Source organism: Ailuropoda melanoleuca, chromosome 3 (assembly GCF_002007445.2).
Source record: "Ailuropoda melanoleuca isolate Jingjing chromosome 3, ASM200744v2, whole genome shotgun sequence".
Classification (NCBI taxonomy): Eukaryota; Metazoa; Chordata; class Mammalia; order Carnivora; family Ursidae; genus Ailuropoda; species Ailuropoda melanoleuca.
This window is the reverse complement of record NC_048220.1, coordinates 97671220-97695061: the sequence shown is the minus strand read 5'-3', so window position 1 is coordinate 97695061 and position 23842 is coordinate 97671220. Positions and strand designations below refer to the sequence as shown.

Genomic DNA, 23842 nt, shown 5'->3' with positions numbered 1-23842 from the left:
GCGCAGGGCTTGAACTGAGAACCCTGAGATTGGGTCACATGCTCCGCCAACTGAGCCAGCCAGGCACCCCCCAGAGCTGCTTTACCCAACATTATAGACATTCGATGTTTGTTCAGTGAATAAATGGCTTCTTTCCCATGACGTTGCACTAACTTTCTGTCAGAACCACCTCCAGGCTCTCTTCTGATTCATTCTTCCCTTTGCCACAGTGTTCTTAACCCTTAAAGCTCCATTCTCAAATCATCAGTGGCCTTCCCTTGTGGCCCAAGAACCAGAGACCCGTGGCCTGGCTCATAAGAACCTGCCAGGACGTGCCCTTCCACCTGCTTGTGAGCCCACTGGCCACGGCTTGCCCTTGCCCACCCGTCTCTGTGCGTTTAGTCAGACCCTGCGCGCCTGCACCACCCACTCCCGGCCCTGTCACTGGGTGGGATTCAAATGCACTCTCCCAGGAGAAGCTCTGCGGGTCTGCTGTCCCCTGCCCGCCGGGAAGGGGCCCTTTTACTCTGCCGGCACTCTGCGCCTGCTTACCTCTGCACCGGCTTCTGTGCGTGTGGCCTGTCTTCCCCATCGCGGCTCAGCTGCTTCTGGTGCAGTGACCGTCTTCGCTCCCCGCATCCCCACCACACACAGCAAGGTGCCACGCATGCGAACTTAGGACTCTTGGTCGAATTCAAGTCTGGTAACCTCAGGTCTTCCCTGACGTGGAGCCTTTTTCGCCGTGTGTCTTCAGTAGGTGTCTCGGGCGTGTGGTGTCCATTGGCTCATTGAGCAAGTAGAACTTCTGTGTTCGGTTCTGTTCTGGAGATGACAGAGTAAAACTATTGGGGAATGTTAGAAAGGCTGAGAACAGAAGAAAAGACAGAGCCTTCCGCGTGGTGGGGTCCTGGGAGAATCGGAAGAACCAGGATTGGATTGGAAGTCCAAGAGACGGATTGGGGAAGCAGCTGCGGGGGGGGGGGACCCACCAGGGGCCAGTGGAGGAGAGAAGGAAGCTGGGTACGAAAAGTCTCATTCAGCAGTGCGGTGCTAAGAAAGTTCCAGCAAAGCCCCCGAGGAGCTACAGTTGCCTGTCAGATCAGAGCCCCTGGTCCGCCCCTGCGGTGCTCGGTCGTGGCGGGGATGCCTCCTGCAGCGGGAGAAGCACGTTTTCACGAGTGCCACTCCCCCCAATCAGTTGAGCTGAAAGTGCAGGGCTCACGGTGCGGGGCATGGTCTGCAGCTAGTCAGGCAGAGTGAACCCGCAGAAGGCCCTCACTGTCTCTCTCCATCAGCAGCTTGAATGTCTGTCCCTTTGCTATCTGTGGATCGCAGTGGCATGGCAGCGTCCCGTAACTCGCAGTCCCTGCGAGCCCTGCGGCGTGTAGTCCCGAGACGCCTTCCTCGCCGGCCCTGCACAGGCCGCGGGCCTCCTGCGTGTGTCCCCCGCTAGACCGCGAGCGTCCCAGAAGCCCGGGGCAGCTTTGCTCTGTAGCTCCCCTCGCGTCACAGAGTAGATTCTTCACAGTCGGCGCTCTCCGTGGTCGTCTGCGGCGAGGTGGCCTTGCGGCAGGCCCTCCATCCGGGCGGTGGGGGGGAGCCCAACCTCAGCCTCGGCCGCCAGTCCGAGCCGCCCTGGAACAGAGGCTCGTGCGTGCGAGGTGGCGCTGCTGCTCCCGGGCAGCGCGATGCGAAGACCCCTCGAGATTCAGTCTCACTCCGCTCACTCCGGAGAGCCAAGGACCGTGCCAGCAGTGACGTTCTAGTCGGCTTCTTTAGATGTTCCCTCCCCGCCCTCCTTCCTCAACCCCAGGACACGCTGCCAAGGCTCTGGGGAGCTCCCGCTTGCCCAGGACGCCTCCTCCTGGCTGTGCTGGTGGCGGCCCCTGCCTGCGCGTGCGTCCACTGGAGACCGCGCTCCGCCGGCAGCCGCGGGCAGGGATGGGCTGTGCCAGCGAGTCTCCCGGCACACGCGCGCCCAGCACGTGTGTTTGGGTTAGGGTTGGGAGGCCTGCCTGCAGAATGGTCAGCCTGGGTTCTGGGAGCTTCCTCAGAATATGGTGAGCTTCTGGGGGCTCAATCTTAGACTGGGACCAAAAGTTCTCTCCGTGAATTATTAGAAAAGGCCTTGACATTTAAAGGCCGTATGTTTCTAAGCTCTTTACCTGGGCTTTACTCCACGGTGGGAGGCCTCAGAAGGGTAAAGCTGCTGCACGTGGGACGGCAGGAAGGAGCCTGGAGCTCCGATGATCAGGGATTTCTTTCCCTTTGACCTGCATTCTCCTCTCTACTGGAAACAGACCTGCAAGGAAAATTAGTACAGTTTAGAAAAGGTCAAAACCGTGTGTTTGCCTGTCCCAGCCAACATTTTCCAAAACACTCTTATTTCCAAATATTCCATCCCATTGCCCCATAAGTCCCTGTCAATCTCTCAAAAGTCCTGAAAACTCCCAACTTGAGACGTGCAAACTCTGTGGCACTCACATATGTAGAATCAGCATAGAAATCCTTGGTTACACCATGTGTCTCAGCTCGGGCTACTGGCCATGAACTCATCTGTGGTTAATGCGTAAAACCTGGATCCTAGGGAGAAGAGACTAGACTGTTTTGGTGGGCAATGCTGTCAAATGAACAAGAGCCCCCCGTTTCCCGAGAAATGATGGTTTTGGTGTAGAAGCTAAGGCTTTCTTTAGTGAAGCAGGAGGCCCTTGAGTCTGAACGCAGGCTCGGTAGAAAGCTGCCGAGTAGGACCAGATTCAGCAGGTGGCAGCTGCTTCCCACCGACAACAGACTCGGAAGGTCCACTGCCCTCAGCACCAGGCCCTGGGGCTTGGCAGGATACTTTCAGCCCCCCGGGAGCAGCAGTTTGGCCATCACTCATCCCAGGGCCTGTGTCCTTGGTTGGCTCTGGCCAGTCTGGACAGGAAGCTTTGCTCTCCCAGTGGGTGCCAGCAGGGCCCCTCACAATCATCTCCAAAAGCACAGGCGTGGGGGTGGGTGGCCCTGAAGTGACCACATTGCCGAGGGGACTAACGGTTTCATAGTTTTTAAAGCAGGAATTTCTTTAACTGCAGAGAGATGCTCTTTCTATTTTGTAATCAGATAGTAAGGCAGGATCAGTTGGGGTCTTCCTGCTTCCGTTTATTCCCCATATTTATCTGAATTTTCCCTTTTACATTGCAGGTAAACTGAAAGATCTTGGGAACTTGGTTCTTCGACCTTTTGGGCTCTCCACTGAAAATTTCCAGATCAAACAGGATTCCTCTACTGGTTCCTACTCCATCAATTTTGTTCAAAATCCAAATAATAACAGATAACAAAGTTAACAGTAGCTTGTAAAGCTGGCTTGGAGATTGTGTGCAGCTTGCTATTAGCAAGGGGGAAGGCCCTGCCAATATTTAACTTTTAAAAGCATTTTATCTCAGAGACAGGCTGTCCACTAGGGCCCAGTGCTCCCCTTCCCCTCTTGTTTTATGATCAGGGTGAAATGCACTTCTGATGTCATAAGCCTACTTTGGTTCCCATTTTAAGGTGGTGTCCATGCAGTTGTTGCCCTTGATTCTGGCTGTCCTTTGCTTTGTCCAGGACAAAGCCTGCTTGTCAAAGCTGACCTCCCTGAGCTATACCCATGAGCCCAGCCAGTGTCTCCCGGCCTGAGCGGACCTGCCGGTCGGAGACTACCCAAACATGATTCCTGGGGTTCCCGCCTGCTGTCCCCTCTCCCTGATTACTCACACTGTCCAGGCTGCGGGTCTCCTGGTTTCCTCTGTGGTAAATAAAGGCTTTCTGTAACGGTCTGAGCTGCCTTGTGAATTTTGTCCCCATAACAACAGCTAAAGCAGAAGGCTTCTCTGGCTTCGGGAGCAGTGTTGCTGAGTGTTACTGGAGTCCACAAATCTGCCCGAAGTCTTAGTCGCCACCTGGAAGATGTAGCTGCAGAAGTGACCGTTCCACCACGTGCTGGAAGCCAGGAGCTCCACCTCACAAACTGTCTTGGGCCTCTTCAGGTTTGTGTGGATCGTTACGAAATGAGTGTTTTTGCCCAAGCATCAGTCTTAACAGTTTCAACTTAAAATAGCCTCCATCAGATACGGTGGGATATAAATCCCAGAACAAACCATCATCTTTTAGGCTACATGAACCCAGAAGTTTCAAAGGTAGGTTTAGGGATTTGTTTCCTAGTCATCGACCATTGCTGGTGAAAAGCTTCTGGTTGCTCTGGTTTGAGTGTCAAAGGCAGTGACATGCAGGTTTCATCTTAGAAAGGAGGCGCACGTCTCGTTGTGTGAGTACCGTTGCAGTAGGCCCCCTCCCAGTAGGAAGGATGCGCCGCTGCTTTGATCCGTTCCTCGAAGACTCTTCGAGAGTGTCAGTAGGTAGCGGAACGATGCGCCGTCCAAACTGATACGCTGAGCCTGTCTTCCAGATTGTGAAATGAAATTCTTCATGGAATTAACAAGGAGAAAAGGAGAGGGAGAAGGAGTGTGGTTACTTTTGCTTTGCTATCTTTATGGTAAATCTGGCATCTAATATTCCCGAAAAAGTGTGTGTGTGACATCACAGAAGTTGTACCGGAGCCTTGGCGGTGAGGTGTCTGTGCGGCGGGCGGTGCCGGGGTGGCGGCTCCCAGCTCTTCCCACCTTGGGACCCTCATGCTCAGGGAAGTCTAGAGAGTGTTTTGGTTTATGTGGATCATATCCACCGATGTCGACCACATGAGAAATTAAAACTGAGAAAATTCTCTTAAATATTTAGGTAATTCCTTTAAAAATAACAAATACATTTCCTGTTAGTATAAATAACATCTTTAGAAAAATATCTCCCAAAACAAAAACATCTCAGTAAGACATCATCCTACATTTTTGCAAATCCCTTTCATGTGTGTCTTCATAGAATATAGCAAGATTCTCAGATCTGCTCCTGCACTCACGTCCTGGAATCTGGAAAATCCTGCACCGCGCATATATGTGACAGCAGGACAGTGAGAAAAGCAGGTGACTCCTTAGTATTGTTGACCCTCTGGAGACCTGAAGGGGTCTCAGGAACTCCTGAGAAGCCTCACTACTTGTTTGTTTTCTTAATGTAAGCTCTACACCAACATGGGCCTTGAACTCTGGACCTCAAGATCAAGAGTCCCACGCTCTACCAACTGAGCCAGCCAGGCGCCCCTCAGACCACGTTTTGAGAGCTACTTTGTCACACTTTGACTTTTGAGCTTAACAGCTGAAACTCAGCCAAGGTCGGGGCTGAGATGCCTGAGCACCTCTCTGACCATCCAGGGAGTGGGGAAAGGCGTGTTTGCCGCCGTACAGCCTGCCTTAACACATTACGCTTGCTGCGGGCGCTGCGGGTGTTGCTTCTCAGGCCTTCCCCCTCGTCCTCTCCCTCCTCCCCCTCCCCCTCCCCCACCACGATGTCCATCTCCACCACACTGAAATCTCACAGTGGGCCAAGTAATGCATCTGCAAAGGAAAGGAAGGGGATACAACTAGATGTGAATTTTCTTAACACACAGAGTGTTTTAGTGGTTTTTTTTTTTTAATCAACCATAGTTATTTTTCTACTTACAAATATGGAAAAAAAAAAAGTCAAACCTTTTGAAAATGTTTGACAGAATGAATGGACTAGAATAGAAACGTTTGATGTTGTATATGTTCTTATTCCAACAATATTGCAATGGATCAGAATAATTTTGGATCTCCTCCTAGAATTTCCTTGAAGACTATAAGACACATTTTATTTAATTACTATGATCTACTGTCCCCTATCTGCCTCCATGAGCTCCTAGAAGGTAAGGGCCATGTTTATTTTCTTAATAGCACCAACACCTACTCCTCTACCAGAAACTAGTAAATTGGTATTAAAGGCATTCTGCAAGAAGTGTTCTCAGTGTGAATAACCATCTCTGATTCTGTACCCTTTGATCAGTCCCTGGTTTTTAAAATGTCTCCTTTGCTAACCACTGTTATCTCAAGGTAAGTAGAAACTAGTCATTTTCCTCAAAAATTTAAGACCCAGCAAGTGATTCAAATGTCAGCTTAGGTTTATGTGCTATTTTTCATCTTCCAAAGAATGTGGGAGACAGTGGAAGACAACAGCTTGGTTTCACCTAGTCAAGATCCGTGGATTGATCTGGGCTTCCCTGTGTATTGCCCAGAATGGCCTCAACACCCTGCAGTTTATGGTCCCAGTTAAGTTTGTACAATAGAGTTTTTATTTGGGTAGTGTGAAGTCCTGGCTAACTTACAGAGGGCTCAGCTAGGATATCTCAACAGTGAATGCAGTACTTGTACACATGAAGCTTAGACACTTTGTAAAGAGAATCACTGCAAACCAGTCGAGCCCATCATGTGCCGCCATGTAGAATGCCCCCAGACGCAGAGCTCAGCCTGGCTCGTAAGCCTATGTCTCCTGGTCTTTAAATTCTCTCATTTTTGCATCTTAAGATACCTGCAAGGATTTGTCTTAGACTTTCAGAAATCCCCACCTTGTCCTCTTGTTTCTGCCTCTCCACCTTCTCCCAGATCACACTTCCACTGAATCTTGTGTTCTCTGTAGCTCCACACTGTGTCTTAAGCACCCCTCCAACTTTCACATGAGCAAATTCCGTTCACTGGAGCCTCCTGCAGAAGGTTCGCCCGGGGAAACTGGGACTATTTCTGCAACAAAGTGCTGCTCATCCGGTGCTTTTCTTTATGGGGAGTACACCGTGGGTTAGGTACTTTTCCTCACATCATGGATCTGAATTCTGGTTAAATTCTACTCTGAAGATCCCCTTCTTTTTCTAAGAAATCTACCTTCCATATGTGTTTGCCTTCCATCACAAGCGCTGCCCCTGGGTTCTTCCCCCGTATCCTTTTGCTCCATGTCCCGCCCCCCCCCCAGTATGCCGTATCTTACTACCAGTTATTGTGCTCGTAGGAATAGAGACTATTACACCATGCTGAGATGTGGCGGCTGGGGAGTGGCCGAGCCTACTAGCTAATGACCTGAACTTCGCGGCATTGGGCCTACATTCGAGCTTCAGTAAAATGACAAGACCTCACACATTGGAGCTTCAGAGTTACTCAGGTATAGTCAAAGGCATGAATGTTTGGTCTGTAAGTGACAAAAGTCCTATTTCCTGCAACATTTTGTGTCGTTGAGGGTAGGGAACTGCTTTTGGAAATATTATTGGGCCTGGTGATTATTTCTGCTGCTCAGCGAGTCCCTGAGCTGGCCTCTAAGACTATTGCTGAATTACGTTTCACATGGCTCTCATGCTGGAATTCAGACTGATTTAGGAAGACCAGACAGAGGACTTTTGGAGGCATTTTACTGTCTAAATAGACTCTCGTGGGATGGGAAACTGGCAGCAGGTATTAAACGCAAACCTGATTGGAAGATGTATTTGCAAGGGTTGTCTGTCTGATCCTAAGAGCTAACCAGACCTGCAAATCCTATCTTTTACAACTGGTTTAGCCAAAGTTGGAATGTCAAAGGGGAAGGCATTGATAGGAGATCGAGGAGGAAGGGAACAGCTGTGCAAGATCTTAAGAAAGATCTTTAAAGGGAAGGGTCCACACTAACCATCTAAGACCAGAGTGCCAATCTGAGAAACTGCCTAGGACAGGAAAAATCCGTGACTTAAGCTTCTGTCCCTCTTCCTCTGTTATCTGAGCTTTTCCTTAAGCTCACTCTTGGCCTAAAAGGCAGCATTGAGCCGTGGAAGCTCAGTGTTCTGGGTGCAGCCTGTGGGCCTGCAGCCCAGGGGTCACTGCCAACCCTGCTGTTCTCTCTCTTCCTGTTGCTGTAATCACAGGAGCCTTTCACCTCATCCCTCCCTTATTTTTTCAGGCCTTGAACTCTTTGTCTCATACTTCTATCGGTGTGCACTTTGTGCTTGATACATACCCCTAAACCCTAGTAAAATCCTGGAGCAGTTTCAGTGAGATGCGTCCTCCCCTCTTCAGCCTGCCCCATCTGACTGTGGTAGTAACAAGCCTAGTCCTTCTAGCACCTTCATTCCTTTAAAGGAGGAAGTATATGCACAGTGTGTCAGAAGTGGCTAGGAAATCTGTGCCTTCAGGGAACGGCGCAGAAAAACGAGGTGATAATTTGCAGTTGCTTCCTTCTGTCTGAAGAGCTGCCCTGAGTCCGTACCAGACCAAGCCTATTCATGCTCCTGATAATGAGAAATGGATTACTTGCTACCAGCCAGCCCAAGAGGTGGGGCTCAGATCACCCTAGAGCCTCAGAATAGTTGCTTCAAACCCTTCAAGGAGCAATCAGAGAAACCAGTAACATGAATTTATGAGGATGGCCTCGTATTTCAAAGCACTAAACATTTCAGTCCTCCTGGCTGCAAGCTGGTAATTGGTGAAGCTAGGGCTGGACACACGGGGTTTGTTAGTGACCAGTCTGCCTTTACACGTTTGGAATACTCTGTAATAAGAATATTGCCATCTTCTAATTTTCCGACCTTCTAAGGTCTGCAAACTAGGAATAAGCTCCATCATGCAGGAGTTAAGTTCTATCAGCCGGAACTAGAAATACGATGCTTTACCTTCTTTTTCCTTTCACTCAAGGGGAAATTTGGAAGCTCACATTTCCCACTTAGCTAAAGCATGGCGTGGCCTGCTGTCCCACTGCCAGGGAAGCCCACAGCTAATAATTTAGGGCCATGATTCAGTCCCAGCTCCTGGAACTCTAGCTTGCCGAGAATACAGCTCACCCAGGTAGGAATTCTACCCCAGGCACTCCACCTGGACTTGGTAGGTAGGCAGCCGCCTCACACCGTCTGATACCCCTAACACCCAAGTGCCCCCCAACTCCCCAAATGTGACAAGTCTGAAATCCACAAATGGTCAAGTCTTCAAACAGACAAGACAGAGGCCAGGGATGGGAAGCCAGGGAATGGAGTGAAATGGGGAGAACAGTTTACATTTCAAAGAATGTTGGCTTTGGTGGACGGTCTCTGGTAGTCAGTCTCAAGTACACATTGTTTTGTAGGGATAGTTTGACTACCCCAAAATAGAATACGCTGTTTGCAACTTTGCTTCATGAAGTTCACTGGGAGGAACGGTCGGATGATTCCCTCGGCCTCTGACACGGATTAGATCCTGCCATTGGCAGGGTTGGCATCGGAGACCAAGAGTTAGAGCTTCAGCTTGTGCTGCCAAAGCACTTCCGGCCTGCCTTGTTTTCTGCCCGTGGGAGAGAAGCTGCATTTAAACATGTGAAGGACCCCCTCCATCCGTCTTCTACAAGGCTGCTTTGTGTCTTACTGAAGCCCCTGGCTGTGCTTTTCTAAACAGTGACACAGCAGGCCCTCCTTTACCTCGAGGTACTTCACACTGGTGATACAGGCCACCTTCTTTGGATCACGGGTCTGAGCTGTCCACTCAGGATCCACGGGAATTAGGCACTGAGCGAGCTTAGCATTCAGAAACATAAGATTATAGACTGTTTCACTCAAGGGAAAAACTTCCGTGCCTTCCCTGTCTTGGGCCAGGGCGGCTATGTGACTGTGTCGGTAAGGTAACTGGTAGAATTCAGATTATAATCTATGTAGATTAAAGGGGGTCATTTGTATAGAAGCATCCTCCTCTTAATATCACCAGCTCACTTGGCTTCCTTTTGTTAGGTTGCTTCGATAAATGTGTCTCACGGGGAAATCAGGAAAGGGCTAATCCTAGAAGTATTAAGTGTGGTGACCTAGCCACTGGGTTTGGCCAGCTCTTTCTTCCTCTGGCACAGTACTCCTGAGGTGTATTCTTTCATTCCAGGTTCATTACCTTCTTGGTATCAGAGCAAAGGAGTTGTTGGCCATGAAATTTCATTGTGGTGTTCATCACTAGAGAAGGGTGTGCTTAAAGATACACAGTGCGCTCTATTCAGAGCACTGAGGGAAGAATCAGAATCATTACTTGAGAGAGGAGAAATGAGTTGTCAGGTGTAAAAGCAGGAAAACAGCTAACTTTTTACTACAGTGCATATTTGTAGTGACATACCCAGCCTGCCCAGGAAGGTACTGGTACATTCCGTACATGATTTCAGGGCATGAATCCAAACTCAGATTTCCTTACATGAATACAGCACCAGAAAGATCCTAAGTTGTAGCCCTGGGTCTCATCAGTCATTCCCTCTCCTGTTAGGAGGTGTGCCTATAAACATAGCGACACATGTATGTAACATGATCAGGAGTGTATTTTTCCTGACAACAGAGTGTTTCTGGTCAAACACTCACATCAGACATGCTGGGCTTTTAAAGCAGCAACCATGCATCCATTAAGGGCAGGACTTCTTAAAATTAAAACAAACCTACAAGCAGATACTTGCTCAATTACATCCAGCTCTGAAGAGTAGCATATCTGTTTCCATCGGAAAAGAACAGTCATGTTTGTGGATAGGATTCTCTGTTCCTTGATTGTAGAGGGTCCCATAAAAACCTCCCAATGATTAAATAAAAACACGCTGTTCTCCTATGGAAGCAGTGTTACTTAAAACAGCTCCCTAAAGAACAACTGGTGGTTGAATCTTAATAGTTAAAAAATAATAACCTTTAAAACCTAACTCCTAAAAAGTAAACAGAAGTTTTTAAATAACTAAATTTTAAAAAATCAAGACTTTATTGGATAAATGTTACACAACATTCTTTAACATTTAAGTCTTAGCATACTTTAGATGAGAAACAACTTTTGTCATTCAAGTCTACAAAATGAAATAGGCTTGTGAAGATTTGAAATACAGACAAAGGTAGCATGAAGCAAAGCTTAAATATTAAGCAACTAAAGCAATGAAAAGTGAATTAGCAACATGGTATGTCTAGATTGTAAATACCACCAAATTTCATTTATTAAAAAATGAAAACGTGGTTTATAACAAAACACCTTTGAGAATTTTGTCATGAGAAGAAATATTCAGATACTTAAAAGAATTGGGAGAGATCAGGTTTTGCCTTTGTATTATTTCTTGGTCATTTCCATCACTCTGCGCAAAGAATTCTAAAGCTTCATTATTGTAAAGTCCACCATGGCATGGAGTTATCTGGTTCCTGAAGCGAGCCTGAAGGTACTGCTGGTGTTCAGTCTCAGAACAAGATGGACCCCAGCCTAAGCCCTAGGGCCGTGAAGAAGAGGGGGCCTTGGAGGTACACATAATCTTTAGAGCTCCCTGCTGCTTCAGTTCCTGAGCTGACTTTTTCAGATTTGATCAAATGTGTATGACTTCCTGAAGATTTCCAAAGAAAGATTTTAGAATGTGCTCCAAACTTTTCATTACTTGCCGTGTAATTAGAATTTGTATTAAGCTCACTAGAAGACTGTCTTCCTTTTCTTCTTGAGTTGTAAAACAAGTCCTAGTGAGGTCCATCAAATGTTTTCCAGCTCTCACTCAGAACCTTTTCTTAATCCTGAACGTGGGGTTATTAAGAAATCCCAAACCCTACAGTAAGATTATGGAAAGTTTGAACACCTGAGCCAAATGCTCAATTATCTGTTATGTTGCTTCAAATGAATTTTGTGTTTAATTTTTTGGCATTTTTCCCCCTTTTTTGTATTAAGTAATCAATATGGATTATCTTTCTGGTTTAAAAAATAAATCCGTATTGCCACTAAAAAACTTGTTTTATTATTAAAAGTATGGCACCATCAAATATAAAATGCCTTAAAAATGTAGTACTAATAGGTCCATCTGGTTTTCTCATGAAAGTTTTCTCCATTCATTAAAAAGAAAAATTAAGGTTTTTCATAATATGTATTTTCCAAAGACAAGAAAGACATAATGGTCTCCATTAATAAGAATTCATGTTCCATGCATGAGAGCTCTTTATGGGTCTGTTCCTACTGGTTGTTCCCAGGGTCAAGTCCCACCTGACACCTGGGAGAATATCCTGCACTTAGAAGGAGGGGCTCTCCGTGAGAGAGGTCCACACCAAAATTTAGGGAAAAAGCCCGTCCACCTCGGTAGAATTAAGAACTAGCTCTTAGAGTATACATTTTCACTCTAAGGTCAACACTAGCCTATCCACTTTGAGTCAGAATTTAAAAGGTAAGAATGCAGTTATGAAAATGTGCACAAAATGTTAAATACTGGTGGCAAATAAATACATCTTAATATGTTCTAACAAGCAAATGTATATTTAAGATAATACAGCCCTGTTTTATTGAAGAAAGAAAAGATCCAAATTCTCTTTTTGGGGTGGGGCGGGGCACTTTACCACCCTTTTATAGGATGTCAGAGAACCTTTTCTGTTGTTTCCACTGGAAGCCTGAAGGAGACCTTGGCCTCGCCTGGGCAGCTGTGACTCTTGCTGTGTCACAGGAGAGCCATCTTAGAAATGCCTTTGCTCATATCTGAACTGATGAACAAAACCTTGGAGAAAGCACAAAGTTTTAGTTTAAAAAATAATTCAGCATCTCTGTCATCATCCCATGCCTTTTAGGCCTGTCCAAACTGTACTGAAAAGAACTTCACATTCAGAAAAAGTTACGGTCAATGATTCTTCATACATAAAATTCAAGTGAGTTCTTTGCGTGTTTCGTATCACTTTTCTCCTCCTCTCATGCATAACTTATTGCAATAGTTTATTTTTTATAAAACATTCCCCTAATACCTTTTCTTCGGTTTAATATAGCACAATTTGCAAGTGCCCCTGTCGGTTTTAACCACTGCCTTAACATTTACTTCTTAGTGCAGCTTTAAAAATCTGAGTCTCCAATGTCATTCAGTCCTGATGCTCTGGTGTGGTGTCGCTGTGGGACGGGTCCATGAAAGCAGCAGCCTGCTAATGTCTTTGTGCTGAAATACAGTAAAGAAAAGGAAGAAAATGTAGTTAAGCACAAGTAAATAGGAGAAAAATGATGTCCTCGTTGTTTAAAGTCAGCCCTACGTAGATTATGGGATCACACTTGTCTCTTTTAAATCAGCTAAACTTAACCGATATTTGAAAAAACAATTTACTTCCACTCTAAACCAGCAGAAGCATTCATGTGATTTCCAAAGTACGTCTGGCCAACTTCCCACACAAAACTGTTGTCACCTTCACAGAGTCGGTCTGCACTTGAGCAGATTTTTAAAAACACTTGATGAAGATCTGCCTGATGGGGGGGCGGGGGTTGGGGGCGTTTAGCTTCGTTCTCTATGCTGCCACTTCACCGTATCACATTAGCCTTCGGAAGTCGGCGCCACTGCCCTGGATGGCTCTGAAGCGCCCGCGGCCTTCCTAGCACGGGCCGTCTACAGACTGAGGCGGATTCCTAGACGACACCAAGCTCAGTGCGGGTCAGCTGCAGACCGTACTGTCTGCGTATGTGCAAACGCAAAAAAGGGGGGTGGGGGGGACAGCACATCAGAAGGCATCCAGAGCACCATGCCACTACTCGAAGACAACTGTACACTAGACTGACCAGTGTCCCATATAACACCAGCACACCGGATCATGAGCAGAGGCTCTCTTTACCATACCTCCAAGAAGAAGCAAGACTGAGCAAAACATTGAGAGAGGACGAGGCTTATAAAAATTACTTCCAAATAGCATGACCAGAATTTCTGCCCAACATTATCGACTTCCTTTCAATACCAAGTGGTAAGAACCCCATCGCAATCCTTTATCATCCTTGATTAATGCCTCTCAGACCCGGCAGACTACCAGTAAGAGCTTAAATTCCAAAGAAAGTGATCGTGGAGAGAACAGTGATTTTTTTATTTGTCAAATGTATTTTTAAACCAAAGATCTGTGGTGTGTTTAGCAGAATAATAACTGACAGAACAAACACAGAATGCAAAAAGGGAAAAGAAAACCACCCCCATCCTTCCCAATATTCAACTTCCAAACATTTCAGAGTAGGAGTCTTTGCCATTCTTGCTGGAACTCTTGATCTTCAGTTAGCTTCCTGGGTTGCTTCCCTGACTTACTGGATCGAGGCCTATGAAACACAGTAACAGGGCATTCTAGCATGTTTTTCTCTAGCAATGAACAGTGGCTTCTAGCCATAAATACCACACATGTCAGAATAGAAGATGAATAGTCTTTGCTTCTGAAGAAATAGAATGATTAAAACCTTTAAATTTGACACTGAGCTAAGAAATGTTTATTTTTTAAAACTAGTAATACTCTTTAAACCCACACACAACTTTGGAAGTAAACTGAAAGAGGAAATAAAAAGGTAAATATCCACTCCCATGCACAATTCCATTTCCTTCTATTTATGACTCAGTATTTGCCTTCAACCTTAGTGAGTCCCATTCAAGTGGGCAAGAAAGCCCAGGGTTGAAGCAGGTCTTAGTACTCATTCCTGAGAGGTGCAGAAAACAAACACCATTCCCTCAAGAAATCGCCATAAGGGTAGCTACCATCCTTACAGTACAGCTCAGTCCAGGATCTCCCAGCCTCAATCTCTGATCCCAACTGTGCCATTCTGACCCAGCTTGCAAATGACAGCTCCTGTGCAATGCCACGGCCCAATCGTGGCTCTCCACTAGCCACAAATACCGCAAGGTTAAACAGCCTTAATTCAAGGAAGCAAAAAGAGATCTAAGTTCAAAAGCAGCACAACAGAAATCCTTAAACCTTTCCAGCTGTGTAAGAGCCCAAAATAAGCCTTTAAGGTGCTATCCAAAGAGGTCTCAATAAATGTACTTAAAGAAAAAGATTATGGCCCCTCTGAGGTTTTGACTTTCCTTATGTAAATGACAATGGTTCTGAGGTTAATTCACTAATATATGTGTGTGTGTGTGTGTGTGTGTTGATATATGGAAATATACTCTTATATATACACATTAAGAATGACTAAGAAGTGGATATAAAAGTGACAAAGACTGAGACAGTGAAAAGATAAATCCACTATTTGACTTCCCACAGAGACTCAGTCGCTATCTGACATAATTCTACAATCTGATACCCAACTTTTAGCACCCTAGGACAGACTCTCATTTCATAGAAGCCCATAGGAGGCTAGCTCTACTTTTTTAGCACAATTGAAAGTTATTTTCACTCATTAAAACTGTCACCTACGCGAGGTACACCCAGCTACCAAGGTCAATGAAAACTACAGAAAAAGAACTAATGAATTCTTTTAGGTCTAGCCTAATCTACTTCAGAATGATTAAGCGATGACATGATGCCCTCTTCACTTTGTGGCAGGGCTTAACACAGACAGACCTGCCCGTCTCACTGTTAACTTCAATGCTCCCAGTCTGAATCCACAGTGGTCTGTCAGACACTGTAAGGGAGCAGCAGGACTCGTCACTGTCTGATGTAATAGCTGCCATTTGTGGAGACCTATGGTAGAAAAAACCAAGTTAACAAAAGTAGAGCAGTCATTTGAGTTCTTTTAAATCCATTTTACAAAAAAAATTTTTAAATAAGACCAAAATTCAGTTGAATTTTCATAATGAATGTATTCTAGATAACTCGCAGACTTCACAGGAAGTGAAGCTTGGGTACGGAAAGAACAGACTTGAGGTGTGGACACACCAGCGCTGGCCAGGAGAGGGCGCTCTCCGGCACAAGTCAGTTCAGCAGCAACACGCCTCGGGGCGCCCACACTAAGATGCTAACTCCCACGTGAGGTTCCAGCTAAAAAATTTCTTGTAGCCTACCACTAAGCTAGGGTTGGAGTAGTCTGGTCCCCTCAGTATACGGCGAGGGCTGAAGTTGTCATCCTTGTCCATGTTACTCCATCAGGGAGCTCAAAGACCCTATTTTGCAGAATGACAAAAAACTGGTACCTGAGTCCCTCTCTTTGCACACTGAGTACTCAGGACCTGAACTTCTGTGAGTTAGTTCCTGCTTGAAATAAGTTTGACAAGATAGCTTTCTCACTTGGGCTTTCAGAACAGAGACTTCAAATACAAAGAATAATTTCAAATGAAGAACTGCTGTTTTAAGCCTTATTTTTAACATACTTGCTTGTATTCTTATTCCTCTAACAATTCATCACATCAAACTCTGGGATCATCGATTTAGAGGATTTTCAGTCCTTATAACAAAATAATTATTTTTAGAATACTAAGGTACATCAGAAACAGTAACGTATAGTCAAAACTTTTTAGAAAGGCTTTTCTAACATTGAGGAGGAGAAATCTCATACCCATTATCTATAAAAATAATTACTTCTGAATTTTAACTCAAAGGACAATTTTCTTAACTGAGATTTAATAAGGTTATTTATTCACCCTTTTGTTCATGGGAAAACACATATACTATGTAAGTATATCTTATATACTTAAATATACTATTAACTGTAATCCAACAGCCATCACAGATGAAAAAAGTAATCCGAGTACATGGAACTGGAACAAGTTAACTTTGAACCTCTCCCTCAGTAAGTAAAACTTGTTAGGTTTCAACAATCATTCTAAATCTCTTCATGGGGGGTGCCTGGGTGGCTCTGTCAGTTAAGTGTCTGCCTTCGGCTCAGGTCATGATCCCAGAGTCCTGGGATCGAGCCCCCACATCAGGCTCCCTGCTGAGCAGGGAGTCTGCTTCTCCCTCTCTCACCCCACTTGTGCCTGCTCGCTCGCTCTTGCTCTCAAATGAATAAAAATCTTTATAAATAAATAAATATCATAAAAAGGAGGTTATGCTTTTAAGAGAAAAGTTCAGCATTAAAAACTAAAGAGTTAAGTTTTCCCTTATTACACTGTAGTATCATGCAACATGAACAAACAGGGAAAAGCACAGTGCCTCGTTCTTCTCATTCTGGTTTTCTAGCCTTGGTGCTATTTTTCTAATAAGGTTTTAATAGTTTTTCCCAGCCTACCCCAAGATGTCCCTCCCAGCCGGATTCCTTGATTAAAGCTAAACTTAGCAGTTGTTGACAGGTTGTCAACAGCACCAAAAATGAGCAAAGGGTAAAGAGGACTACCTTCTGGAAAATATGGCCATGACAAAGATCAAGGCCTTAGAATGTGTATTTCCCTCCTAAAAAGTGGAAACAATCTACTCAATCATACCAGTAGCAAAAAATAAAAAGGAATGTTCAAATTAATACCCATTTTTTTCACCACTTGGCCAAAAATATTACACAACACCAGCGTCCCAAGGGAATGCAGCATTTCTGCAAATCAGCTCATTTATGCAACTTAAAGGCTGACAGGCATAGCTTTGTGGTCTAATACCTTTGTACAGCTCTCCTAAGAGGACCACTACTCCACCGAGCCCCACCAGCACAATTATTTCTCACGCCTCTTTCAAAGGGATGTGCCAGGCTTCTGGGATGGCAACTGGTCGTTAGTACATAACTGTCTGAACCAGAGTTACTCTTCCTCATTCATTCACAGGCAGACATCATTTCTCCTTTGTCAGGCCCTGTGCTTGGCATAAGGGAGAGTAGAAACAGGAGAGGAATAGACTGGAGTTTATGAATACATAAATGAATGAGGCAAGAGTTGAAATAGAAGGTGAATGCAGTTCTCCCTTCACTATAATCCCCATGACCTCCAACCCAGTGCCCTCCACAAATGCCTGCTGGATATAGTTCATGCCTTCTTCTAGATATTTATGGACAACCATACTATGATTATTGTAATCTCATATAAGAATACATTTTAACACTTTTCATTCATAATGAGTATATGCTGCACAAAGATATTTCAAAAGCTACCAGGATGAAATTCCTATGCCATACACAGAAAGTGGTGGTTGTGGCAACGGTAGCAAGTTATTTCTCTACGTCTTATGCTAGGCACTGTACTGCTTTAAACAATTACCTTATGAGGTACTATTACTCTCCCTTTATCACAGAGGACGACATTGAGGTAACCCAAGATCACACAGCTAGCTTGTAAGAGGCAGATCCAAGTCTTCCTTTGAATCTAGGATGAAATATGGCTCAAGACACTGTACTTTCAACCATGTGCCTGAAAAGTGAGAATGAATTCTTTGCTTAGGGTGCCTAGCTGGCTCAGTTGGTGAAGTGTGCAACTCTTGATCTCAGAGTTGTGAGTTTGAGCCCCATGCTGGGTATGGAGATGACTTAAAAATAAAATCTTTAAAAAAAAATGATTCTTTGCTCAACAAAAGTCTGGTATGGAGCACTACTGGTCACTTGCAACTTATATACCCATAAGTATCCATTTCTATTATTTTACACTCAACAGGAGAACAGTGACATTCCTCCAAAAACATTCTCCCCAGGCAAGCAAAAAAGCCTGTTTTACTGGGGAAAAATTATATCCCTTCTAGGCTTTTTCAATAACTTTTTAAAGATCTTATTTATTTGACAAGCAGAGAGTACAAACAGGGGGAGCGACAGAGGGAGAGCAAGAAGCATGTTCCCTGCTGAGCAGGCAGACCAAGGCAGGGTGTGATCCCACGACCCTGAGATCATGACCTGAGCTAAAGGCACACACTTAACTGACTGAGCCACCCAGGAGCCCCCTTTTTCAATAACTTTTAAGTGAATCTTTGTGCTGGAAAGAACTAATGAGGGACACTGAGAGTTACAAAGTAATCTTACATATTTCTTTTTAAAATGCCTTTGCTAAAACTTCATATACATTATAATTACAAGTTTTTAGTTTAAATGAAAAGGGGAAAAGCGTGACAGTAACAGCTTTAGCATATGTGGTTTTCCTTCTAGATAGAGGCACTAGGATAGAAAAAATTACATGTTTTAAATCATAATTTCTGGTTAAGACTTAGATTTCTAAGTCAATAAAAAGAAGCTACCTGTCATATTCTTATGATACAAGGAAGATTCCATATTTAAATTATGACTATGTTTTCAACTTACTTTTAATGAGGCCTTATAAAACTAACAGGAGTTTGAAGAAAATTGTAATTCACATTTAAACCAAGTTTTAAGGGACACCTGGGTGGCTCAGTCGGTTAAGCATCTCCCTTCAGCTCAGGTCATGATCCCAAAGTCCCCGGATGGAGCCCGCATCAAGGCTCCGTGCTCAGCGGGGAGTCTGCTCCTCCCTCCGCCTGCAGCTCCCCTCCCCCCGCCTGCAGCTCCCCTCCCCCCACCGCTTGTGCTTGCAAACATGCGCTCTGACAAATAAATAAATAAATCTTAAAAAATAAATAAATAAACCAAGTTTTAAGACCAGGTATTTTTTTAACATCTTCTTCAACATCAAAGTTTTAAAAAATTGCTGCACAAGTAAAAGTGTCCAATAGGAGAAGGCCCATAAGTTAGACAATATATATCACAAGCCATCTAATTTATTCAGTAGAAAAATCAGAATTTGACTCAGAAATTCGACATTTTGATAAATCCTTTGAGTCTACGTTTCTTTTCCTTTACACCTTCCCACAACCAATCTCAATTTGTGCCAGAATAACAGGAATCTGTAAGAAAAATTCAAGTTCAGCAATTACTTTTTTCCCAGAGATTAGATGCACTAAAATTTGACTCAATCCACCCCAAAATGGATTTAAAGACATGATATAAAAATGATTTAAGGCGCACGCCTATGTGGCACAGTCGGTTAAGGTTCTGACTTGGTTTCAGCTCAGGTTGTGATCTCAGGGTCATGAAATCAGGCCCCAAGTTGGGCTCTGCACTCAGCATGGAATCTGCTTGAGATTCTCTCTCCTCTCTCTCTGCCCTTCCCACTTGTGCTCTAAGTTTTTGTTTATTTGGGTTTTTTTTTTTTTTTATTGATTTAGGGACGTCTGGGTGGCTCGGTTGGCTGGGTATCTGCCTTGGGCTCAGGTCACGGTTTCAGGGTCCTGGGCTTGAGCCCCAAATTCGGATCTCTGCCCAGGGCGGGGGTGGGGGTGGTGATGGTGGTGTTGGCTTCTCCCTCTCACTGTGTGTGCTCTCAAATGAATAAAATCTTTGAAATATAATTAATTTAGCATTTCCTACCAGAGTGTGGTACACAAGACAACCTTAGAATTCTAATAGTATGTACGTCAAAGACTATTTGTTTTCCGCTAACTATACTGACATAAAAAGTAAAAGAGTAACAATACACAAATTTGAAAATATGGCAAAAAGTATGATAGTGTGTAAATAATTTAAGTTTTGGAAGCTAATTAATTCCATTACTAAAGTAATTTAAGTAGTTTTCATACTCACAAAGTTGTCCAAAACAACTGTTTTTGTCACTGGGAGTGGCTGGTTTTAACTTAAAACCCACTTGTAAGAGACTTTAATAGGCAAATACAATCACACTAACTCACCTAAAAATTCTACCAAGAGGCAGTTAACAGTTCTTAAAAATGGGGTGCCATTAGCACTGCACAGGACTGCAAGTTGATTACGAAGGAATCCTGGAAGCCAGGCGGTCCAGGTGCATGTTCCCATCACATTGCTTGATCAAGAAAAACACTCCTGTGACTTCATTTCCAAATACCTTGTAGAACAGTATCAGCCCAAATTTAAAAGATTTCTCTCAAAATCCAAATTACAGATGGAAGGATGGTGACAGGCACACGTGAATGTACTTAATGACACAGAACTGTACACTTTGTAAAAAACAGTTAAACTGTGTTAAGAGGCACTTTACACTTTTTAAAATACAAAAAAAAAAAAGTGTTCTATTAATATGACAGGAAGAAACTAATTTCCACCTAAAGTCACAAGGAAAGGGAAAAAAAATCCCTGAGTCTATAAATATTAAGTCTCTTGAGTAAAGATTAAACAAAAAGAGTGAGCTGTTTGTCTTCTGATCTTAGTGTCACTACCCATGGTAGATACACCAAGACATCCTGGAAAACTAAAAATACAGAGAGCATCTGTATCACTAGGATTTTAAACTTCCTATTCCTTTATTCAAAATAGCTCAATGGAGCATATTAACTGCTAAAGCTTTCATTTTTTTTTAATTCTATGCACTCTATTAAATGAAGGCATGCTCTAAGTATACGCGAACAGCAGATACAGAACACGAAGAGCCTATTAACTCAGTCAGAACCAGGTAAAAGTAACTCATTCAGCTTCGCGGTTTTATTTTCTCCCGGCAACAGGTATGGTACCAGCCTCTTCTTTTCTGAACTGCCTGTATCCAGCTCATTTCAATTAGAGACGGTCTTAGCAGCCACCATACTAATACAATCTCAAGGCAAATACTAAATTTGCCCCAACTGAGAAACAGGGTCTCCATTCTCTCTGGCAAATTCCCTATTAGAGGCCTTCACTGTGCCCAAATCAAAATATCTGTCAACTTTTCTAAACCTTTGTTAGTCCCTTCTCTGCTAGGAGTACTAAACAAAAATAAACCAATATAGCACAAACCATAGAAAAATTCACAATGTAAAAGGGAAAAATCTAATTTTGGACCCAAATTAGATTTCTTAAGGGATGGGAATACCTCGTTTTATTGTGCTTCACTTTACTACACTTCGCAGATACTGCCTTTTTTCTTTTTTTACACAAATTGAAGGTTCAAGACTTCAGTGGAGGAAGTTAACTGCAGACATGGTGGAAATAGCAAGAGAACTAGAACTAGAAGTGGCGCCCAAAGATGGGACTGAATTGCCGTAGTCTCACTGTAACGCTTTAACACAAGAGGACCTGCTTCTTAATGGATCAGCAAAGAAAGTATTTCTTGAGATGGAGTCTACTGCTGATGAAGAAGCTGCGAAGACTGTTGAAACGACAACCAAAGATTTAGAACATTCCATCAACTTAGTTGATAAAAAGGAAGGGCAGAGTTTGAGAGGACTGACACCAGTTCTGAAAGAAGGTCCTCTGTGGGTAAATGCCATCCAACAACACTGCATGCCAAAGAAATAAATTGTTCACAAAAGGCAGAGTCAATCGATGCAGCAAACTTCACCGCTGTCTTATTTTGAGACACTGCCACAGCCGCCCCAACCTTCAGCAACCACCACCCTGATCCATCAGCAGCCATCAACATCAAGGCAAGACTCTCCATACCAGGAAAAGATTACGACCCAGAAAGCTCAGATGGTTAGCATTTTTTAGCAGTAAAATTCTTTTTTAATTAAGGTATATACATTGTTTTTCAGACACAATGCTACTGCACAGAGACTGCAATATTAGTAACTTTTACAGGCACTGGGAAACCAAAAAATTCATGACTCACTTTACTGGGATATTCACTTTATTGTGGTGGTCTGGAACCAAACCCACAGTATCTCTGAGGTATGCCTATATTTCCAATTCCCAATTCAGTTTTTCTATGTAAAGGAATCCTATATGTACGTAAAGGAACGCAAATATGTATCTCTCCTTCAACATAACCAGTATTAAGTACAACCTGCTCAAAATAGCAGTGCAAGTCAGTATTTTGTAAATTACAAACTAGGACCCACTAATGAAGATGTACATTTGATTTTAGTTACCACTTTCATGTTGCCTAAGTCTGTCTTCACATCTATATTGTCTATTTTACTTAGTACTAATTTAAAGTCACTCTTTATAGATTTTCCTATCAAAGCCCCATAGGATACATCAAGTCATGCAGATGGGCTCCAGACTAAGGAATTGTACTTTTCCCATCTCACTAATCTCTTTTACGTCTGGTTCTACATCTGTAATTGAGTTGAAAAGATATCCCTTTCAAATCAACAGTCACCATTCTGTTCAATAGATCCTGGGAAACTAGAGAAAAATACTCTGATGCTTTAAACTTCTGAGCCATTCTAGAAATAGACACCTTTGGTTGTTACAGCTCTTTCACTTGGTTTCTCCCCTTGCTAATCCTTTGTTTTACCATTTTTTTTAATTTTTTTATATCACTGGTTATTTGGCCTAAGCCTGCTTTTCTCTCTGCAAGGGGGAAAACACACATTTGGTTATCTCCATACAAAGAGTAAACGCCTCCTCTGACCACTTTAAAGCAAAATAGCTACAACTATCCAATTCAACTCTATCTCCTCCATAAATTTAGCTGCTTAAGAAATTTCTATTTGGCATAGTGAAGTTGAACCGCGTGGTACACCTGAAACTAATCTAACATCGTGTGTCGACTATACTCAAAATTTTAAATTTCCATTTGAGTAAAATGGCATGCGGCTACAGGATTAGTGTTTAGAATATACGTGTTTTAAGACTAAGAAATTCTTTACAATTTTTCCTTACTGAAACATCAGATGAAATACACCAGTTTAAAATGGAGGGATTATTTGGCATGGTAATTGGAGATCATGCACATTTGTGATTTTGCGTCAACCCTTCCCTCAGTGGTATGGACTACATAAAACTGAATGTTATTTTTGTACGTAACAATCATGACTTTATTCCTGCCCCCCGCCCCCACCCAGGGCTTCTGAAACAATCAAAGTTGGTTTATGCCACCAGAGCACATTTGCCAAAGCACTTGACTTATTAGCAATGTCCACTGTCAAACCCACTATGTTAACTCACCTGGATCATTACATGAAGCCTTGGAATTGCATTAAGTGACTTTTTGCTCTGCCTTGCTTAAATCTTTCTGAACCTTAGATTTCAAACTTTCAAAAATAATCTGAACAAATTCATTAATCTGAAAGAATACTCAAAAATCTTTTAAGGTACTTCTTTAAAACCCCTCAACCACACCGTGAACATCTTTCAACCTGTTATAATCAAAGAATTTTTAAAAAATAGTATAGTTGTTTCTGTTTGCAGGAAAGAATATGAAGTGAAACACTGTTATTTTCAATTGTGTGTTTATTATAATCAAAAAGCATTGACTGAGTTCCCCAGAAGAAACTCTGCTTGCTTTTGCAGTTATCAGTATATAAATCATAAAAGTCCATAACTTTAAGGAAGCTGACAGATTATGGATTTTAATCTCCATTAATCTTTTTATCAATTCCATAGGTAACTAAGACATTTCAAACTGGATTACTTGGAAGTACACAGAAAGTTGCTCTCTTTAAAATTTTCAAGTTTTTAAAAGTGTCAAATTGATATTCTATCAAATTCAAAAGATAAAGTTAGACACAAAAAAATTTGAAAGCAACTTGAAAAATCTT

General features: G+C 43.4%; 2 protein-coding genes across 11 annotated transcripts in view; one reads left to right on the top strand and one right to left on the bottom strand.

Annotated features, from left to right (window-relative positions):
* TTC1 (tetratricopeptide repeat domain 1) overlaps positions 1-3776 on the top strand; it is a 45355-nt gene extending 41579 nt beyond the window's left edge. Inside the window, exon 7 of one of the 2 annotated variants that reach the window (XM_034656790.1) lies at positions 3163-3776. In XM_034656790.1, the coding sequence (XP_034512681.1) occupies positions 3163-3296 (134 nt within the window). In that variant the 3' untranslated portion in view covers positions 3297-3776. The remainder of the gene's footprint in view (positions 1-3162) is intronic. The other variant, XM_002912510.4, reaches the window with a different exon arrangement.
* A 6794-nt stretch (positions 3777-10570) lies between these two features.
* PWWP2A (PWWP domain containing 2A) overlaps positions 10571-23842 on the bottom strand; it is a 37330-nt gene continuing 24058 nt past the window's right edge. For 5 of the 9 annotated variants that reach the window (XM_034656783.1, XM_019794967.2, XM_034656789.1 and 2 more), the window contains one exon: positions 10571-12759. Coding sequence is in view for 2 of the 9 variants with exons in the window: in XM_034656789.1 (XP_034512680.1) it covers positions 12746-12759 (14 nt within the window). In the remaining 7 variants the exon portion in view is untranslated. Of the gene's footprint in view, positions 12760-15121; positions 15242-23842 lie in introns of those variants that run through there. The other 4 variants (XR_004624249.1, XR_004624248.1, XM_034656786.1 and 1 more) reach the window with 4 other exon arrangements.